At 44.7% G+C, this 21,131-nt stretch overlaps 1 protein-coding gene across 1 annotated transcript in view; it reads right to left on the bottom strand.

The window, feature by feature from the left end:
- LOC131877469 (uncharacterized) overlaps nt 1-21,131 on the bottom strand; it is a gene marked incomplete in the record, with an annotated part of 67,702 nt that overhangs the window by 3,736 nt on the left and 42,835 nt on the right. The window contains 6 exon segments of the mRNA XM_059223147.1: nt 23-496; nt 3,033-3,294; nt 4,319-4,641; nt 7,996-8,176; nt 8,901-9,026; nt 18,512-18,770. Coding sequence (XP_059079130.1) covers nt 23-496; nt 3,033-3,294; nt 4,319-4,641; nt 7,996-8,176; nt 8,901-9,026; nt 18,512-18,694 — 1,549 coding nt within the window.

Genomic DNA, 21,131 nt, shown 5'->3' with positions numbered 1-21,131 from the left:
GAAGTGATTCTCTTTGTCTTACCATTGGTGTAGGGAGCAGCCAGGGTGGAGGCCGAATCCAATTGCTCATCTTCAATAATCGGAGCCCCCAAGCCTAAAACGTGGACACCGGCCAAGCTTCCGTTCCTGGAGGTGCTGCCAATGGTGGTGGATCCTCCCGAGGACACTTCCGACACCGACGATCCGGACGAGAAGGGTGGAATACTCCGATCCGAAGGTGAAGGTGAAGGCGGTTTCATCAAGGATGAGGCTGAGCTACTCCGCCCACTGTGAACACTCCCACTGGCACTGCTGTTGCTTCGAAGACTGAGGATGGCCGGTGACTCCATTTGAATGGACCCACTCCTCATCGAGGCCGCATCCGACACTGATCGCGAGAGCGAGGACGATGAGGACATCCCACCCAAATTGGAGGCTGCACCGACGCCGCCGACGCCAGCCGCGGAGGACGCTCGACGTCGTCGAGGGTTGTAGGATGGCGTGTCTTTGAATGGAACTGCAATTTTCAACCAGAGAGTGAGTGTGAGGGAGGAAGAGAGAAAGAGAGAGAGAAGGATGGAAGAAGTAAAGAGAGAGATGGAGAGAAAGGAGCGTGAGAAAAATCCTCAAAGAGCCTTCTTTTCTCTCAAGTCTGAACAGACACTGAATTGGGGGAGGACTGAGAATATTCTGAACTGCTTGGTGGGTACATGCACATTTATATAGAGCTAGCCACTTAATGGAATGAGCTTTAGAGGCAGGTTAATTTGTCAGATCGGCTACTTTGAGGAGGGGTCTCATGGAACTTGGTCAACCTTGGGGGAATTGGCAAACACGAACAGAGAATATCCATCTCATCCATGCTAAAAATGCGCGACAACCCAACAACCAGCGAGAAGCAAGGGAAGAAGAATGAACTCACAAACTGTAACGGACTACAAGTAACTCCGAAGAGTATGTGAGCGGAGAAACGAGAGAACCACATGTAAATAGCTGAGAGAGCTGACATGGACTACAATGTAGCACACCTACAGTACGGCGAAGGGTTTGCGTGAGCCACAATTCATGTGGGTTCCATTTGATGAGGAATAACACCATTGTCATCCTTACAGGGTGACCAAAGGTCAGGCAAAATGAAGGCCAAGAAATTCAACCGAGGTTGCGTTGAGTACGGCTGCGCAAGGTTGCGTTGATGTTTTCGAGTGCCTTCGACAATTGAACTTTCCTTTACTTGCTTCAATTTTTTTTTGATTCCATTTGACGTGGATCAACAGCAAGAAGAGGATCGAGGAGGATTGCTTGCTCTTCAGAATGGGTTGATCTTAAGTTTCCCCAACATTGATCGACCACGTCGCATCATTCATGATTTTCATTAAGATGCGGAACACCGTTTCAGACCCGCTTCTTACTCATCCTGTTCTCGCTTTTGTCTTGTCTAGAAACTTTGTTTGGTAGTGCTTACTTGAGGAACTAAAGTTTATCAAAACGAAGGACCAGGCAAGAAGCGTGTTCGTTCCTGAGACACCTCGTCTCTGCTCTTCTTCGCTCTTCTTCTTCGCTCCCAGAACTGTTGGGCATTGAACACAGAGAGAGAAACAGGATTTCTCCTGGGCCCTTTAAAGCCTGCTTACGAGCCTTCAACTTTTCAGGAACACCAAAATGGAACACAACTTTCAGTCGGCTCAACATAGCGCACCCGATTAAACTTTAAATCCGTTTCCAATTCTTGCCCAAAACCCTAATAAGTTCCATTTGACCCTGGATCATTGCTAGACTTAGTCTCTCTTTTCGAAACGTACGACGGGAGGATGACCGTCCTCACATGACCCCTACGTGAAACTCTCAATGCCTGTGTGATTTGAGGGCTCTTATAGACCTTAATGAGGACCAGCACATCCTTGAGGGACTTAAAGTCGGTCTATTTGCTTGTTCTCTCTCCTAAAGTGGAAGCGGTCCAAACCCTGGGACCCAATCAAATTGGGTCCCGTCCTCTCCCTTTTAGGTAGGGTCTAAAAGCCATGGGTAAAACCATGCATGCTGTGGGAGTGGCAGGACCCACAAACTTTCGTGAATTTGTGCTGTGACGGCAGTTTTGGCTGCCAAAATTTTGAAGGCTGGGCAGGCGACAAGGAATTGCAAAAAAGTTCGATTTTCTCAGACGACATTCAACGAGGCGGTTGTAGGGTTCCAATGTTCAACACCCTTGGGCATCAGCTTTATTAAGAAGAGATAAATTGTGCACTCTCAGGATCTCGTGGAGGCGAGTTAAAAGGTGAACAAAGGGATTTGCACATTTTTCCCATGTTACTCTTGACACGGAAAAAGGGTTTGCTTAATTTGCTGTGGGTGTGGACATATGTAACCCCGTCAAGGAACGGTGTTTGATCCACCAAAACGCGGATTAGGTACATCCTTTCCTACCAGCACGAGTTACTCTTTAGTTGCTCTGTACTAACCTTCCACCTTCCGGATTTCGGGCACAATTGACAGAAGTAGTCTGTGTGTACAGGGTTAGGCTCAATGACGCGTGAGCATTTACGAGCATATTTTGGTTAACCAAGGATCATTCCAATGTTATTGAAATTTTGCACAGGGTGTCAAAATAACATTTTTTTGAAAATTTATAACGACATAGAATAGCATCACATATTGGATCCAAAACCAAAATGGTTTTTAGAATTCTAAAAGCCACATTTACCCCCTATCAACTATAATCCCATTTTAATCCCGACAGAGTAATTGGGTGATTTGAACTGGTGTAACGGTCTACAATATCTGCAAGTGTACTCGCGCCTAACCCTGTGGGGTAGATGTGCATGTCTGCGTCTCCACCTGGATTCCCTATGCCCTAGCTCGAGTTGACTGACATGTGACTTTTTGGTTTAAAGGGGATTAAAGTAATCCCTAAATGAGATAACCTACCCACTTTCAATCTCAGGGACTTCAATTCTGTAGGAAAAAAAACATTGAAACCCTCCCTCCTCGTTGTGGTGGCACAATGGATAGATAGATAGAAAGACACCCTGCCATTTCACACGAACTTGAATACTTACTGACATCCGTGCTTTTGTGGTTCTGGATCAGTTCAGAGAGCTTGGCATCATTGGCAATGACGGCGGTCTGGAAAGCGGTCTGACCCGCATAATTCAGCATCTCTTTGTTGGCCCCTCTGAACAGGAGACTTCTGGCACAGGATTCCTGACTATTCACGGCACACACATGCAAGGGCGTGTTCCCAGAGGCGTTTTGAGCATTCTTCTCCGCCCCATAATACAAAAGCCGTTCCAGATGTTGCAGCAATCCATTTCGACATGCCTGAAAAGGAGGAAATTTTGCAACATGGGGTTAAATCAAGCTGATGCTCGAACTTTGCATTTGATGAGAACTTTTGGGATTTAAAAGGCTTTTTAGCGATTTGCACGCCCGTCGTGGCGAGTGGCAATGCTTCATAGGAGTTCATCTCGTAAAAAGAAATCTTCACTAATTCCAGGCAAAACTCTGCATCCACTTTAAGTAAACGAGCGTCCTCACTTGTTCATGATCATTCACTGCCCTTATGCTTCATCGTCAGCTTAATTCCTGCACATTCCAAAATGCCTTTAAGCCTTCTGATATGATTTTGATGCAGATTTCTTCGAGTCAGGCGTTTTATTATTATACCTGCAATCCACTATAGAGTGAAGCAGTGAGGAATCATAAATCCTCGCCCTGATCGTATGGGTTAATTTAACGAGTGGAAGAAACTGTCCTTCAGCAATGAGCGCTCACGACACGCGCACAAAAAGTCACTTCCATTGACACTTGTTCAAAGTCAAGCACGATTTTCAAATCCAGTCATCGACACGACTTCATCAAGAGGACGAACGTTGGGGATAGAAAAAAAAGTGGAAGGATGGTCGCTTGACCGGGCTTCGTGACGCATATTCCTTTACATTACGGGTATATCAAAGGCTGGAAATGAGGAACACTTCTAGATCTTAACGATTACGGGTGATGCAAGCAATGGATCAATATATTTTCTGAACTCGAGCAGTCCGAGTTTTTACATAGAAGCTTGCCTCCTTCAATGAAGACCTCATGTGCCAATTTATAGCTCGATCGGCGAGGTCTAAATCGACTGTTAAAGGTCCATAAAACTCAATAAAGTCAGTATGCCATCAAAAGAGTAAGATAGCCCCGAAAATGGAATGTACATACGTCGACCGTGCGGCTAAATAAACAACTATCGTGAGGTCATCGCGCCGATCCTGGCTGATACCAATGCGTGCAGGTGTCTCAAATCAAAGGCACTTTGTCCGTGACAGCCAATCATAAACAAGTGCATCACGATGATGATTACCTGGTGCACTTCCTGCCAGCCTTGAAGGTCGGCCAAGCCGATTTGAGCATGATCATGGAGCAAGGTGTCCATCAGGTCCACATCCGAGCTCTGCGTCACCGTCAAATAAAGCGGAGTGAGACCCTTGGCATCCTTGTAGTTGGGACTGGCTCCCAGATCGAGCAATGTGCGGAGAGCTTCACAATTGTTCTTCATCACGGCCGAGTGCATGGCCGTGGAGCCGTCCTTGGTGCGGAAATCGATGATGGCCCCGCCGTTGATCAAGGACATGATCAGACGAGCAGTCTTGGATTTGACCCCGGTGGCCAAGGTCAGGGGCGTCTCTGAAATGAGGACATACGACGACAGTTAACGGACGAGTTACGGAGGAGGTACGAGTACATATGTACAAACACACTACATAATAGCCTTCGGATAACGAAGCTGTGATTGGGAGGGTCAAATAACACACATTGGGTGCATATGATGATATTGATCAGACACCAACGCAATCAGAATGGATGCACCAATGAATGCATTGTGCTGCCAATATATTCGGAGATGTTGGAGAAGATACGGCGAACGTTCTGCCAACCAACTGGTTGACGTTTTCAAGGGCCACTTACTCCACTCTATGTATGTTTAGAAGAAACAAAAATGCGGAACAGCGTCCGATGTTTGAATCTGCTTCTTGATCATTGCGTGACATGAACCCATTGAAAGGGGTGGGTTTGACTAGAGTTCGATTTTTTTCTCTGCCCTCTAGAGGTCTCCTAACTGAAGTGTTCATTAAGAGGTTAGTGAGGGAGAGAATAGGCCTTGAGCGATTGGCATAAAAGACTCTCACGAGGCACTTGTTTGATCTGCACGAATAATGAAGTCATAAAGTATGTTTAACTAAGCACTTGTCCCTCTTGGCAGAGGGTGGACATTGTTTGGTGGTTTTGGAATTGAAACTACTCGTGTAAAAAGGCCCCTCAAAAGGTGCATTCTGTTGTTACGAATATCATTTCCCCAAATTGCGATGTCAGAACGCCTTTTGGGGTTCCCACTTTTAGATGTCAAGGTGAGATATTTACGACTGCCATAACCATTTCTAGTCAGTTCTCTGACCTTAAGAAGCCTGAAGAATGCGCTAAAATACAAGTGGACTTTGGATGAGGGTTTCTTGGGAGTCAATCTCCAATGCTGACCACATGGGTCAAGACAATCGGGGAAGGAAGGAAGGAAGGAACGAAGGAGGAGGGTCCAGTCAGTCATCCCAGTTACACCAGTTACAGCAGATACAGTACCTAGTCTCTATGGAAGTAATTGAACATCCTGAGCTAATCAATCCCAATTCAGGGCCCTCCTTATGCCATTAAAACGGTGAATGCATGCATACATGCATGCATGCATGCATGCACTCATCGGAGCCATTGCTGACATTCTTGGGCGTATTCCCGTTGGTCGGTGAGGAAAAAATGCTCATTTGACAAGACAACTTCTGTTCTCTCTTGTACGCACGGAGATCACCCATTGACAGCTGTGCGTTCCTGGAGAGCGAATCCAGCATGTGTGGGGCTTGAGACCCTGGAAGACACACAAATGAACAAAACACCCTCTACCCACTCACTGAAGCGACGTAATTTGCTGGAATCATGAAATTTGGCAATCGTCAAAGAGGAGGGAATTCGCTCTGATTGATGCCACCGCTCCAGTGTTGACCGACCCACTTTTTGCTCCCTTCCCTGCTAGACCGACCAGAATGGATCGAGAAGGTGATGGAGTTATCGGGGCAAATTGACACCCACCAATTGGCACATCCATTCAAATACATACTTCAGACTTCAGGAAGTCTTCAGGCCACACACTCACTCACTAAGTCATTCGTTCATCCATCCTTGTGTAGACAAACGTATGGCATTTGTTTCGACCACATTAGGATGGATACTCCTCCCCCCCAAAACACACACGGAGCGATTGAGTCGTTTACGTTGAGATGGTCTCAATAGCCGATCATTAACGACGCTACTTGGATGGTTATGAGACTGATCCTGAAAAGATGCCGCTGCCGCTCTTTTTGGAGCTGGCAGATTGCTCTGAACAATGTCGGCCATAATAAAGTCTAAAAGGCCAACCGATAGTGCCATGCTCAAATCATCAAGGCGTGTCAAAGGGGGCAAAAAGTGATAGGTTGCAGAGAAACCACCATTCAGCTTACTTTGAAACATTTCATAAATTTTGCACAAGCCACTTCATCGTTTCTCATATAATACAGTGCACAATTCCTTCTTCTTCAGTTTGATTCATTGAAGGATAAAATCAACTCGGATAAGGTACAAGCAGGCACAGTAGTTACACGGACATAGGATCGAAAGAAAGTGCTCAAGATATCCGGGGCAAGTTTTAATGCCACGTTTCTAGGGATCTAATGAAAGGCTCCTGGGCAAGCAAGCAAGCAAGAACCATAACAATTCACCCTTCCATTATATTGGTGCGATTTCGAAAACTGTCAAAGTGCTAATCGCGAGCGAGTTCCGAAGTATTTTCCAGACGTCTAAAGGGTCCAAATGGTCTGAGCCGCAAAAGGAATTCTTGGATGATGCACTCTTGGCGAATTTGGTTTGAATGAGAACCATTTTATGGCTCGATATCCAGAGACCTTGACAGCCTTTGAATGCGACTCTTCAGGCTCAGAATAGCGTTTCTGCAAAGTATGGAGATGCGCCAACAAACACGCATTCCTGCAGAAATCCGAGATGGTACTGCACGAGTGTATAATGTTGGTACAATGTGAGTGACTGGATGTATCTTTGACACCAAATGATGCATTGACGCATCCAATCATTCGAGTTTCCCCAGTCTCCAACCGCTATGGACTGCACCGCAACGAAGATAATCTGGGCCACTCTCTCAAATGAGGCCCTCGAGTGAATGGCAAATGTTCATGAAAGTTCTGGGGAGCGTCCCGCAGGCAATAAAATGCAAAATCTTTGTTGTTCCGAGAAAAATTAACTCACGCCCAATACATTGTGCGTACGTATGTACTGTACACATACAACTGAACAGTACTGGCGGGTAGGTATCCCAGAAGAAAAGAACACTACCACCATCAACCGAACCATTATCACCACCAGTTTACACTGTCGAGTGTGAATCCACTCCTCTGAGCTTTGATCAAATTCCAAGCTCAAAACGCTGAACTGGGACCTGATACGATCCATTAATTTTTTGCCAATGGTTCATGCCTGTTTGCGGAATGGTCGTTGGGAACAATTTGGGCGGAAAATGGGGGCTTCCCTATAAATTTGCCAGTGTGCGGGTAAACTGTGCAAGATAGTAAAGAAAGGGTTGGTGGTGGTTTTGGGATGCATCTGGTCTGGGCCAGGTACCCCGGGAGGGAAAAAAACCCGAAGTAATGGAGGTAAACCCTCGTTAAAGTGCCCCACCGCACTAACAGAAATGATGAAAAATGGGCAATTTTCTCACTCACACGCTCACGCATGCACTCACCCACCCACCAAGTGAGAGGGGAGAAGATTTTTGAGCTTGAGATGACATTAGCATACTTGTGAGGACCGGCAATAAAGCCATGTTTTTTGTCAGAGGCGGATTTTCACACAGCCCTCGTGTCATTGGGAAAATGGACCCAAAATGATAGGAGAGAATTTCAGTGCCCGGACACATTTGGAATGATGAGAAATCACGTGACTTACCTCCCGAGTCTTGGCAGTGGAAATTGGGGTCCAATCCTTTGGCGCACATCTTGTTGATCTTCTCCACATTGTTGTTGCTCACATGGTCGACGAATTTCTTGAGACTAGCCTTGGAATTGATATTCTTCACTTGTTTCTCGTCCATCTGGAGAGTTTTGTACACGCGGCTTTTGTACTTGAGCTGAAACGAGCGAATTCCAAATTAAGCTTGTTTCAAAATTTGCTATTCTTCATGAGCAGAGGAATGATTGTCTTCTCATTCAAGATCGGCCTTCCCGTTTGTTTGAATCCAAGCCATTTGAAGCATTTAAAGTACCAATTGTTTGGCCCATCATATCAGCGGGAAATGAACCACTGGACATTGCTGCAATTGTTGCTTGAACATTTGAATAATGTGGGCAATTTGCTGGATCCAATCATAATGACTCTTTCAGGTACTCTCAAGACACAAATACTTGAGAGATCTCACTTAAATAGAACCCCCCACTAACCACCCACCCACGCCATCCGGAAACGGAAACATTCAGTCCAAAAACAAACCATTGGACATGGACGTATATGTAGTAAGTAAGGTAAGAAATCATGGAGGTCTTGGCCTCAAATTTGGTATAAGAGCTTGGGAATATTGAAATGAACGACGACAAAAACCTGTCTAGACCGAGGAATGCCGTAATCATTTGAATCCATCGAGTCCCCAACTTTAAATCTATATATTGAAAGGACATCTCTTAATGGAGTCGATTGTGAGGATGGAGGAGGGGTGAAAAAGACCGGATCTCATTGTGGGCCAAGACCAATCATCACCACCTTAGCCATGACTCTCACAATAGGCTTTAGAGAGGACTCGTTCAGCGGTGGCAGAGCAAGAAAGTGAGTGGGGAAAAAGTAGCTTCTTCCAACTGTACCTCCAAAAAGCCGATGGGCTCCTCCATTGGGTATTCTCGAAGTCGTCGTTCTTCATCCAGGAATTTCCCGGCTTTGCCTTTGGATGGAGGCAAGAAGAGACCATAATTGAAACTCTCAGTCAGTTCCTGAAAAGAGATAAATCAAGCTTTTCTTATTACCACCACGCTCAGTTCAACCCGTCCAGTCCAACATCAAGAAGAAAAGAGGAATTTACGCTAAATACGCGGGTCACAAGAACTAGGTACCAATCAGACCTAATACGACACATGAGCGGTTTTTTCTTCCCATTTGAGGGGGGGAAAACACTTTTGAACCTCCGTTCCAGTCGATTTTGGTGTGCATTGACGTCCAGACCGGTTCAAGATTGAGGCTTTTTTCGAATCTAAATGAACAACTGAACATCGCCTTGGGTCTTAAGATTGTTTTCTCATGCACTCTCTACCGACACTTTGTACTTTGTAGCGCGTCTTATGGCTTCATGAACTGGGGGGGAGGGGTGATTGTAAGGCTACGAGGATACGGAGAGAATAGGAAATAAATTAAAGAATCCGCCATCCATGAATGGGCGTTGCGATCAAAAACCTTGGAAGTCTGGTCATAAAATACAAAAATGGTTGTTTTGGAGGGGGTTGCAAGGAATGAGGAGGGGGGGTGGAATGTGTCCGGAATTGCCCTCATCGTCATTCCATCCCTGTGGATATTGAGAGGGCTTTACTACTAATGGACAGTCTCATTGTTCCATCATCCCTCCGCGATCGATGGTGGATGGTGGATGGTGGATGGTCGTGTTCTCTAACTTGTATGTAGTGAGCAAGAGTGGAATTGAAGACAAGCAGTCTCGATAAATTAGCTGGTCGGATATGCAACATGTGGTAACACTTTTAGCCCTACGAACAATCCGGTTTTTCATGCTCTATGTCTTGGAATACGTACCTGGAACCATTCCGCTACCTAGAGATAAAAGTGAACAATGATTCTTAGATCGGGCACTTTGACCATAAAGGATTATCAGATTGAAGCATGGCGGCAGGGCGGGGGATTGCGCAATTGTTTTCAGAAGATGAGTAAGAAACGGGAATCCGAGACGTTTCCGGTGCTGATTGGGTCTCTAAGACCCTGCTAATCTTTTTTTTTTTCTTTATAAAAATGGGCTTACCTCTAACCACCAAAAACTTACATGACAGAAGGTAATCAACTTTTTTGCGCGTCATTTATTTTAACGCTAATCTGCTTAACGTTCTGTTATGACAAAAACACCTGAGTAGACGGAAACTTTCATTCTTAGCGATGGATTGAAACAGCTCCTCAATGCAATAATTGGTAAAGAAAAAATGCAATCGCTGGAAAGCTTCAAATCCGGACATCATTTAAATACTTTTGTGTGATGACGGACGGGTCTTGCTAAAATCACGTGTACTAGAAATGGAATGATCCGGAAATATCGCCGTTCTATACTCAAAGTACTTTAACTAACATTTTTGTTATTTTAGTACTCATTATTAGATCGAGTAGCCTGCTAAGAAGCGCCATCTAAGGTCGGGTAAGGAAATAGGTCTACAATTTTGAAACAGACCGGAAAAGCGAGCTTTACTTTGATCCCAAGTTTGGATCTCAATTTTGAAAAATGAACAGGTATGGACATGAGTAAGCCAAGCCCCAAATATTCAATGAGCATTAGATGACATTTACCTTGACATCTCTCTTTGTAATAAGTACAGTGGACTAGACGGAAAAGAACACAAGAGAACTTGACAAGACAGCACTTGAGCTCATGTCCTTAGAACATATGATCTACTGAATATCTCTTATTTAAAGCTCGATGACAATTGAGATTCGTGACTGGTGTCTTTGGTTTCTATCTTCTCTCCATTCTGACTGAACGAGAATAAAGGGAGGATTGTCACATCAAGATCATTTCAAAGAAACGAGCCCCTTTTCAAAACAGCTTTTGAGGCTATCAGGGTCGAGGTGTTCAAATTAATTCAAGACAACTCATTGCCGACAATTGTCACACAATCACCATTCATAGATGTGAAGACGGTCAAATCAAGGATCGGAATCATATTATCCAGTTTTCGACTTTCATGTCGTTGGTTGAGGTGTGATTGTTCGTGATTAACTCCTTGATTCTTTCCCTCCTTGATGTGGGTATGTTCTTCAATCCACACAGGTGTTGTTTGTAGAGGTGGCTCTAATTGAATGAATAGGTGTATTCACTTTATCCGCCGTTCAGACAGATCTGGAGTGGGCGTGAAGCAAAAAGTTGTACAATCATACAACAACAACAACGACAGCAATAATCCGAGTGGAAGATTAATTTCCGAGGGCTTCAAATTCCGACAATTGGTCAAGGTGGAATTAAACGAACACACACACGCACACATGTCCACAAACATATGTAAGTGTACATACACAGCTCTTTAGGTTAAAGAGACCGAAATTATGCTGATCCATCCTGCTGAATCCAATTTATGAGGATCTTGGCGTGTTTCCCGAAAAGGGAACCGAACCCCATGAATATGTAACCGAGTAGGGCCTGAAGATATGCCCAAATATGGAAGCCTCTGGACCCGTTGAGCCAGCCCTCTTTCCTCATCTTGATAAAGTGCACCTCGCATTTATCTCTTTGTTTCCCACCCCTTTCTTTGCTTCCCAATTTGACAATTAATTCTCCGAATGTCACTCGCTCCTTCCAGTTTCGTTCCAAGGTCCCTAAAATAGACTGTGGAGATCTTAGCCGACGAGTGTCATAAAAAGTACTAATCTCATACACGTCCGAATTTTGGGCATTTTGTCCTCTCGAGATTAGTTTTTTTTTCTTCATTACAGGCGGGTTTATGGCCCTCATTAAGTGCCATTTCAAGTTTGGACTTTTGGTGGACTTGGCCACGGCCAGATTGGGTGGACAAATCAGGCTTCGCGACCTTTTACTCCAATTCTGACCAATGCTCAACAACACATCACTAAAGGTCAACGCTAAAAACCGTTTTGAAACAGACGAATGTGTTTTCACCTAGGCTAAAAGAACAAGAAGATTGACGAACAAGAGGGCGCTTTAATGTGTCGAGTAGGACATGTACTAAAAGACGACAATGACGAAGCACAACTTTTTGACTACGAAACGAACGAATAGTTACTACAAGTTCTTGCATATCATGATTTCAATATTAGTGAATATCCCCATTTCGCAATCTTAGGAATTCCAACTCAAACTGAAGAGACTGGAATCCTCAGCGTAATAACGACCGAATTTTTGCCATAAGTGCAAAACGAGAAGAACATAAATCTGGAATTGGCATCTAGATACTGTATCGAAGAACAAAAGGCTTGACTTTTTAGGGTAAGTGAACCTAATGAGAACTTGGCAACCCAAACCAGTCACTCCCTTAGTAAATGCATTAAAATTGCAAAATTAATGTTAAAATATGTCGATTTGGACTGAATGCGTCTGTCTCATTTTGCACGACTAAGCCATTTGGCAACCCTTACACATACATAACCGGTTCTTTTCAATCACTATCTTAGAAAGAATAGAGAAGAGTCTGAGAAACGGGACTATTAAAAGAACTACTCTCCCGAGAGATTGAGGCAAACTAGAATAAGTCTCGACAGATTTAGGATCTGCCTGTCAGGTCCGATAAAAAGCGTTCAAAGTCGGTCAATGAAGACGAAAGGTGAAGGGAGCTAACACGAAAATCATTCATCTTTGAGCCTGGAATGATGCACAACCGGCCAAAGGGGCTCAAATTTCAAGAACAACGATGGGAAAGTGGCTCAGGCAAATTACAAATAATGCCCACCTGACTTGGAAAGACTTGAACGGATCCCGTTTTACTTCTACATAGACAAATAAATCTCAAAGCGAAGGGATTATTTCACCAATGCATCTTCCATGGGATATGCCAATAAAACTCTCAGTACCAATATATCCTACATGATTCAGACCGGCTAAGCATTTCTTAACCATTCAAATTATTGACATATCATCCTTGGTGTCAACCCAACTCGAACATTCTTTCAATATCTGAGGTCCGGACTTACACATCTATGTATGTAGAGTGGCTGGGCTCGATCAGATCTCCGATTGAGAGTCATCGATAAATCCGGGGGACCAACGAACGTGGGCCTTAAAATTCATCAGTTTCATCCAAGCAAGAACACTGTGGTCGAATTCATGAGGGGTCTGCATGCACATCAAGCTCAAGTCACTTGTGACGTCCGAACCGCACACCAGGTCTGCCCTTCAAACATTCAAACCCAAAACGAGGGTCAAATCGGATCTTCAGAGGAGCAATAGATCAATGGACTTTCGGCACCCGAGCAACGTGTTTTCAGTGATGCCAGACGGCGTGTTTGAAATAGTTGGAACATCTCTCTCTCTCTCTCTGGTGACATATTTCACACCCAAAGACAGAAACACGGGCTTACATTCATTTCTTACGCCTGGTCAATTCAGGGCACGCTCCACGGGGACTCTTTCTCTCTCACTTACTCTTTTGAAATGAGATTCGGCAAGGGTGGCGATGGTTGGTACTGAAGGATCTTCTTACATGTGAAAAAAGTTCTGACAATTGACAAATTTCTCGCATTTTCTCCTTCTCTCCTCCCCTCGTTGTTCTCATTGGAATCACAAAGGAAGGGTTGTTTTCCTGTAGTAGGGGAAGACAACAAATAGGTTCGTTTCATCGCTTTGGGTCTGAAAGAGCCCCTTTGAACAGATCCTCGTTATTGGTGGGAGACGAAGGAAGACGAAGGAAGAAGGAGGCGGAGCGAGAAAAAACTGAAGCTCCTTTATCACCTGATTGTCAGTTTCACACAATCGGAAGAGCCAATACCAGGTTTGGCCAAGAGAGATGGAGTCAATATTTGGGGTTGGATTTCAAAGTCATGAATGTCCTCTCCGCACTCTTGCCTCATGGATGGATCATCGATACCAATTTGGCAGTCTTTTCCTCGCCGGGCGGACACTCAACAATCAAGTTTCACAACATGGATGGATTTATTGGCAGGACCAAAAAATGCGGGAATATTCCTCGTGACGTGAGGAAGTTTTTGCACATGTGTGTGTGTGAGTGTGTGTACTTGATAAAAAGCGACGAGGATGGCTCTGTGAGTGCATTGATCAATCCTCGGATAAGACGATAAATTGAGCGTATGGTGACATTGAACCATATGCGAGCATGAAGGTGAAGGTGGTGGTGGTGGTGGTGTGGTGGGCGAAGATGATGATGATGATGATGATCATCATCATCATCATCATCAGCGGCAATCGTATGGGAGGGAAGAAATTTGGCAATTTCGAAAAGTGATTCTCGATCGCTTTGAAAGAGGTGAAAGAATGAACCACGTGCTTCTCGAGGAGCGGCAGGATTCATCAAAATTCGAATCATTCCAAGTTCTTATTTTCTTACGAGTGAGACGGGGAAGTCGTATATATGTACAAAAATAGGCCTTTGAGAGGCATAAAATGCCAAACTTCAAGCATTCTTTCCAACAACGGGAAAAGGTGGGAGAATAAAAGTCGGATCTGGTTGGGATAAAATTTGAATAAAATCGAATGAAATGGCCATTGAAGAAAGTGAAGGAAGGAAAACGCGCTGGCTGCGGAGTAACTTGGAGGAACTCGGAAGGATGCTGGCATTCAGATGAGATGTCCCGCTGTGTTGTATGAACACCATAGACGTTTATTCAAAGCCAAATGGGCCTGATACCACCTCTTGGCTGGATTGCCAGGCTGCTCTGGCCATTGAACAGCAATGAACACCCAACGAGTCAATGGACTAATCTGATCAAATGGCTATTCGCCGCACGTGGCAAACATTCATCATTTTCCCCGTAAATCTTCCCGCGACAGTGTCGCCACTATTTTTGCAGTGACACAAAACCGCACCAGCCAGCCAGGCAGCCAGACAGCCAGACAGACAGTCAGCCATCATAATCTCCATGATTAGCCCAGCCAAGGTCCGAGATGAAGGATTGCATCTCGATGATCTTTCAATATATCTCAGGATGAAGTAGGCAGGAAAAAGGGCCCGCTCCCTGCATCCGATTGAAATCTTAATCTGATTCAAATTCGTGAACAACTTGGGAGGTCAGTGCGAAAGAAGGTAAGAAAGAAGATCCCATGACAAGTCCCCGCCGAACCTGTGAATATTTATGACCAAGATGGCTTTGAACTTCGCGACAACTTTCATAGATCAGCGGTGTCGGTTTGCAATGCACAGGAATGGAGATTCTGACTCCATACAATGCGTAGTCAGTCCGTAGTTACTACGTACGCATCTACTACATGCTGTACATGTATTCATGGGCTGTACATATGGGTCCCCGATTGCTCTGAACACTTTTTTTTAAAGTCATGGTCAAGCAGAACCTTGCTATTCTTTCGTCTCGAAACACGTCAAGGTCATGGGCCAACGAGCCCCTTTGATCAAGTCTATGGATGTCAGACACATCATTGGAAGCATCACTCGGCTACTCTTTTCTTCCTTCTCCTCCATCCACTTCTTCCCTTCTGGCCTTCTTATTTGAACACGGAAATAGAATGGCGCAAACAGCCTTGCCATTGTTGGGGAGTCTTGAACCATCGTTGGTTTTGGGGTCAAATTCTTTTGACAAGGGCTTTGGAATATTAATGGAGATATTGTGCACCATTCGGAGTCCATGGTCAAACCAACCCTTGCCGCAGGCTGGAGAAAAGGACCATCCATCATGGAACGGTCTCAAGTTGAAACTTTTACGAGTTTAAGTATCCTTAAAGTATCAAACCACGCTCCATATTGGTCTAATCCGCTGCTGGCTTGCTGGCTTGCTTGCAGTGGGTAACACTGTATTAGAAACACGCCACTGAGCAAAAACAGTTCATAAATCACACATGGTCAAAAATGAGCCTGAGAGATGAATGATCCATCACAACATGACCAACTTAAGGCGAATGAGGAGGAGGTGGATCAAAATCAACCTTTATGAGCAGAACGATCGCCTCGGGTGACCTACTCAAAGAACGTGGAATGTATTTTATAAACATCGATATCGTGCTTACAACGGTCGAACGAGCTACTTCGAATCATAACTGTCAACAAGTTGTCATCACTTTGGAAAGATGGATGGAACCGAAAAAGAAAATGTGTAAAGGGAAAAACTCCTAGGGAACCTGTTTATGTACGTACATACTGGACTGCCTTTTAAATTGCCGTGAGCTCAACTTCATACCAAATTGTACTAGCGTGTCTAGAACTTGGTTCGGGTAGTTTAATTCGATAATGAAGTTTTTTTTTTTTACCTCCATCCGACTTCCGAGATGTGAGCATTTAAAATCAAGTCTAGCTTCGGACTCTAATGCTCTCCTCACTCCGGTCATAAATAACCTCAAATATCCGGGACCAAGTCAGAGCTATGATTACGCGTAATAAGGATTCAATAATTGCCTCTTTCCATCTGGCCATAGATGTGGTAGTATTTAGTACGGAGCATATCTCGTTCGAACCAACGAACCTCACTGACTTAACTCGGAGCCAAGGTCGAAGCCCATTTTTTGAGATCATTTCAAATGCGAAGGAATGGTAAATGATATTTCAATTAGACTTCCGACTTGGGTGAATGCGTCCGTCCATGAATGGTTTCGTGGGGAAGTGTACAAAGCGAATGCTTCCGATTCAAACCTTGCCCAACCACATCGTTTCAAACGCGTCCAATCCACGTCGAACAGGACATTCCAATGCTGAAGAAGTCGACTTTGGGCCCGGATCCCACTGTTGCCGATGAAACCAAACAAGAGGAGGCTCTAATAACATCCAACTTTGACAGGTCACGATTTGAACATCATCTACCGTATTTCTTATCGTATAAGAGATAGAGAGGGAGAGAAAAGAACTCAAGTGGTGTCCTACCACCTAACTACCGACTATCACCGAGTAGCCATTTCGGAGCCCTCCAGAGTCAACCAATCTCAAAATGACGCATTGCATGACGCACCAAAATGGGCGGAATGCCATCCCAGGGCGAAAAATAGGACTGGCCCTGGAATTGTTATGAGAATTCATCAATGTGCAAGGGTGGCGTTGGTGAACCTGTCCAAGTTGTTATGCATATGATTATGAGCAGACAAGACATATTTAGCATGCAGAGGTCTATTGTTCTTTGCCAAGATCAAGAGTACCGATTACAATTTGTCCGGTGTGGCCCCCGTCGGATTGGAGGGTATCAAACGGATGCCTATTTGCCAAAAACAGGCTGGATATCGAGTGGCTTGATCAGGACTGTCTTTTTTACCGCCAAAATCGAAACGAAGACGCCGCGAAAGATCAGCAAGATGCGAGATGGTTCCGCAGAAATGCATCCCAGATTGTTCATTGTCTCTCGAGGGGAGGGTTATGAAACAAAGCACAACAAATAATGGCCCAAGTCTAAATGAATCTAGGAATTCGTAGCCGTATCTGGAAGTTACCGAGAAGATTGAAGCATTAATCCTTTCGCTCTTGAGCCTTCCGAATCCCAAGCCACACCCAACTTGTCAAATTGCATTACCTTTTAACAGCTCGCGTTCAAAATTCGAGGCCTTTCATATTTACGAGACGGTCCCGAGACTTCGGAACTAGAAAATATGTCTCCCATTCTCTCTCTGCATGCAGTTATCAAGATCAATGTGGAGCTTGGAGATAAAAATACCGCATTTGATGACCCAATTTCACCTCGACCGATCTACACCTGACTGAGAGACGCCCAAATTGATGAGATAAGGAAGGGGGAAAAAAAGAGTTCAGGCTACGATTTGGACGGGAGCCTCCTCCATGGCCCTCTGAAAAAACGTAATTGACCAATTTATTTGGGGCTTCACAATCATGGATCGCTCCTGAATTTGAATTTAGAGTTCTCTTTTTCATAGTAAAAAAAGGGAATAAAACAAATCATTTCATTATGAAGACCCTGCGGGCAGGAAATCTACCTACAAATGAACGGATGGATCGCTTCTTTCCCTCTTGTTTTTTTTCCGGTTCAATCGGAATTAGATTATCACTCCAGATCGTGCATCTTCAGAATTATCCTGGAGAAGCTCGGGGTTACTTTCAGTAGTTCATTGGGCCATTGAATTTCCAAGATTTCGCCCAATAGCCTACCGAAAAAATACCGTTTCATCACCTCCTCGTGAGTTGGTGGAAAAAGTCCAATCATTTAAATGAAAAGAAGCTCATTCTCATGGCCCTCAATGATACTACTAGCTAGCAGGCCAGCTAGCTCCACGGGCTCGTCCTCTGTCACAAAAGAGCGCGAAAGAAGAAGTCGTCGAAAACATGACCTCCAAGGTGGGTTTTCAATTCGGAGTAATTGCAATTGCGAAATCGTCTCCGTCCATGTCAGCTCAAAATGGAGATTCAGCGCAATGCCGAGGCATAAAGATAGGAGGCCAATGGTAGTACTAGGGCCACATTTGAAGCCATCATCATTGCTGCCCTTTTCACCCCGAGCAAAGAGTCCATTTTCCCTTTTTTGGACAAAACTCAGATCTATGTGGTGATTTCGAGCCCTCCAAAATTTCCCAAATCCCCAGGTTTAGTATTTGAGCAATTGTGATTCAAGGTCCATCAATCCGAATAATGGATGCGGCACTTACCTTGGGCAAGGCGGCCAAACATTGTTGCTTAACCTCCCAAATGAGGTCGTCCTTTCGAAACTGGAGACACTTGTCCACATGGAGCTCGGGCACGCCTATCCGGACGAGCAGACTCTCGTTGAGCTCGGACCCGCCAGGTCCACCTCCTCCGGATTCTCCGGAGCTCAAGGACTCGTTGTCCATGACTCGTCAGACCTAGGGATTGTGGGCGTCAGCGTGGTGGCTACGGATTCCCTCGTTTAAATCGCTCGGATGTCATCTGAAAATGGAAGCAAATCCAGTGTTCTGTTAATTAAAGGCGGGAAACAAGGGTCAGAGGGGATTATTTGCCACTGGATTTTGGATCCAATGAAGAGGAAGAGGAGGGTGTGTGTGCGTGATAAAGGAGGCCTTACTGGACATGGTCGACGGGTATTCATGCCAGGGGGTGGAAAATGATGATTGCGGAGCATGAATGTGCTGAGTAATGCCCTTTTGGGCCAAAAGTCAGGCTAAGCAGATAGAATTAGAGCCCCCATTGACAAACGCCTCTGGACCAAATAACAAAAGGTAGACGAGCATGACTAGGGGTAAATTGTGACTCACAGAAACTGGAACAGCACAATATTACACTAATCAAATACCAGGTCCGACGCAGGCGAGCCCGCCGAGTACACCAATGTGATTGAAACATTCCTGACGACCGAAATAAACGGGATATTGACAGTGATGCCAATCTTGCGCTACGATTTGGACAACTTGATCCGAGCGCAACGAAAGAGGGGGTTTGAACGAAGACAAGGAAATGCATCAAAGCCATTCCAAAATGATGATTGAAGCTGAGGATGTGATTCGCGATAGTCTTTTATTTATAATGGACATCTCATCAAAACTGGGTTGGATCAGATTGACGACGAATTAGGCGAGCACCGTTGAAGACCACCTTTGAAGAAATCCTACTTTAATATGCATCGAACCATTAGCCATCCATAATCCTAGTTGCCTCATTCGTCCAGATGATCCTAAGGGATTATTGTTGAGTGATAAATTAAGGCTTCAAGGCTCCATCAATTAATCATTTGATCGAATCTGCGAATGGGAGCATCTCAAAAGCCTCAGCCTCATCCAAATTTGTTCCAATCATTAACATCTCTAGCTCTCTTGACGCTGCCTTGAAATGACCTTGGAATTGTGCTGTGTGATCGTTCAAAGAGCTCCTTGATCCCGTGTTTTGCCATGGCATCCGAGGTTAGAGCCAGTCCATAAACAGGGCTGCCGATTTCCTCGGGAATGGAATCTAGATTGCGATTCAAAACTGGCTCGACATTGAGCATCATGGAATGGCTTTTGGAGTACGTTCCAAATGTGGAAAATGTGGACGGTTGTATTGTACTCCTGGCTTTGGGTCGTGGTCGCGGAAGTGTTCCATAAGTCCATTTCCTTGGAAACGTCGGATAGGTGATGCCTTGGGCATTGAAAATTGTTTCTGAGGTCTTGACATCCCTGGTCTTTCGCTTTACTCTTGGCAATGTTCCAAATCTGACAAAGTTCTCAAAAATGCTCTGAAGGTATAAGTCTTCTTTTGTTCTCGGGAATTCTGGTTCCATGATATCGTAGTTGTTGTTATTGTTGTTGTTGTTGTTGTTGTTGTCGTCGTCATCTTCGCTTTCAAAAGTGTCATATTCCGAATCAGACTCATCTCGAAAGACAACTTGACCTCTGGCATCCTTGGATGATCTAAGCAATAGATGTTCGGAGCTTGATAACGAAGTGTCAAATTTGAGGGGAGGATCCTTGATTTTCTCATCCAGACCATGCATGGATGATGATCCAGATACATAATCAACTGAATCAGGGCTTTTAAGAAATGGTTCATCCGCCGGCCTTGAGGGTTCTGGTTTCATGAAATCATTGTCGCCGTCGTCGTCCTCGTCATTGTCACTCGCAAAAGTGTCATATTCCGAATCCCAGTTAGCCTCATGTTTGACAGTGCTTAAGCCCAAGGATCCCGTGGAAGATCCAAGAGATTCAATTTCGACATTATTTGAGCACTTAGGTCCCAAATCATGTGACGGTGAATCAATGACTTCTTCATCCAAGTCAACAATCGAGGATGAACAAGAGACATACTCATCGTCAGAACCCAAAGCAGACTTGTCATCCAACGTTTTGGACAGGTTCGCTCTCATGATATCTTTGTCTTCGTTGTTATGCTTGATGCCATTGTCTTCCTCTTCTTCGTCCTCACTTGCAAAGGTGTCGTATTCCGAATCCCAAGATTTTCGACCCCTCAAAGAATTTGCCGAAGATCCCAGAGAGATGTCCTCCGAATTGGAGTCGGAAAAGTCTGCGACAACCCCTCCGTCAGCCAAGGCTATCATGGAAGTTGCAGAGGCATAATCGGCTTCAGAGCAGCCGTCAAATTTTGGTTGACAAATGGAATCGATGGAGCTCCATTGGTCAGGCTGACTGTGAGGCACTGGCTGAAGTGGGTGGCATTGCTCCATTTGAAGAATTATTTGGCTCAAATCAAGATTGAGTCCTTCTGAAATGTTGCTCAACACTCTGCTGAATAATTAGTGGCCTCATTACTCGTGATCACGATTTTCAAGCCCGATTCGTATCAAATGTCCAAGGTAAG

The sequence above is a fragment of the Tigriopus californicus genome, chromosome 3 (assembly GCF_007210705.1).
Source record: "Tigriopus californicus strain San Diego chromosome 3, Tcal_SD_v2.1, whole genome shotgun sequence".
NCBI lineage: Eukaryota > Metazoa > Arthropoda > Copepoda > Harpacticoida > Harpacticidae > Tigriopus > Tigriopus californicus.
Note: the sequence above shows the minus strand (reverse complement) of the source record. Positions and strands in the feature narration are given on the sequence as shown.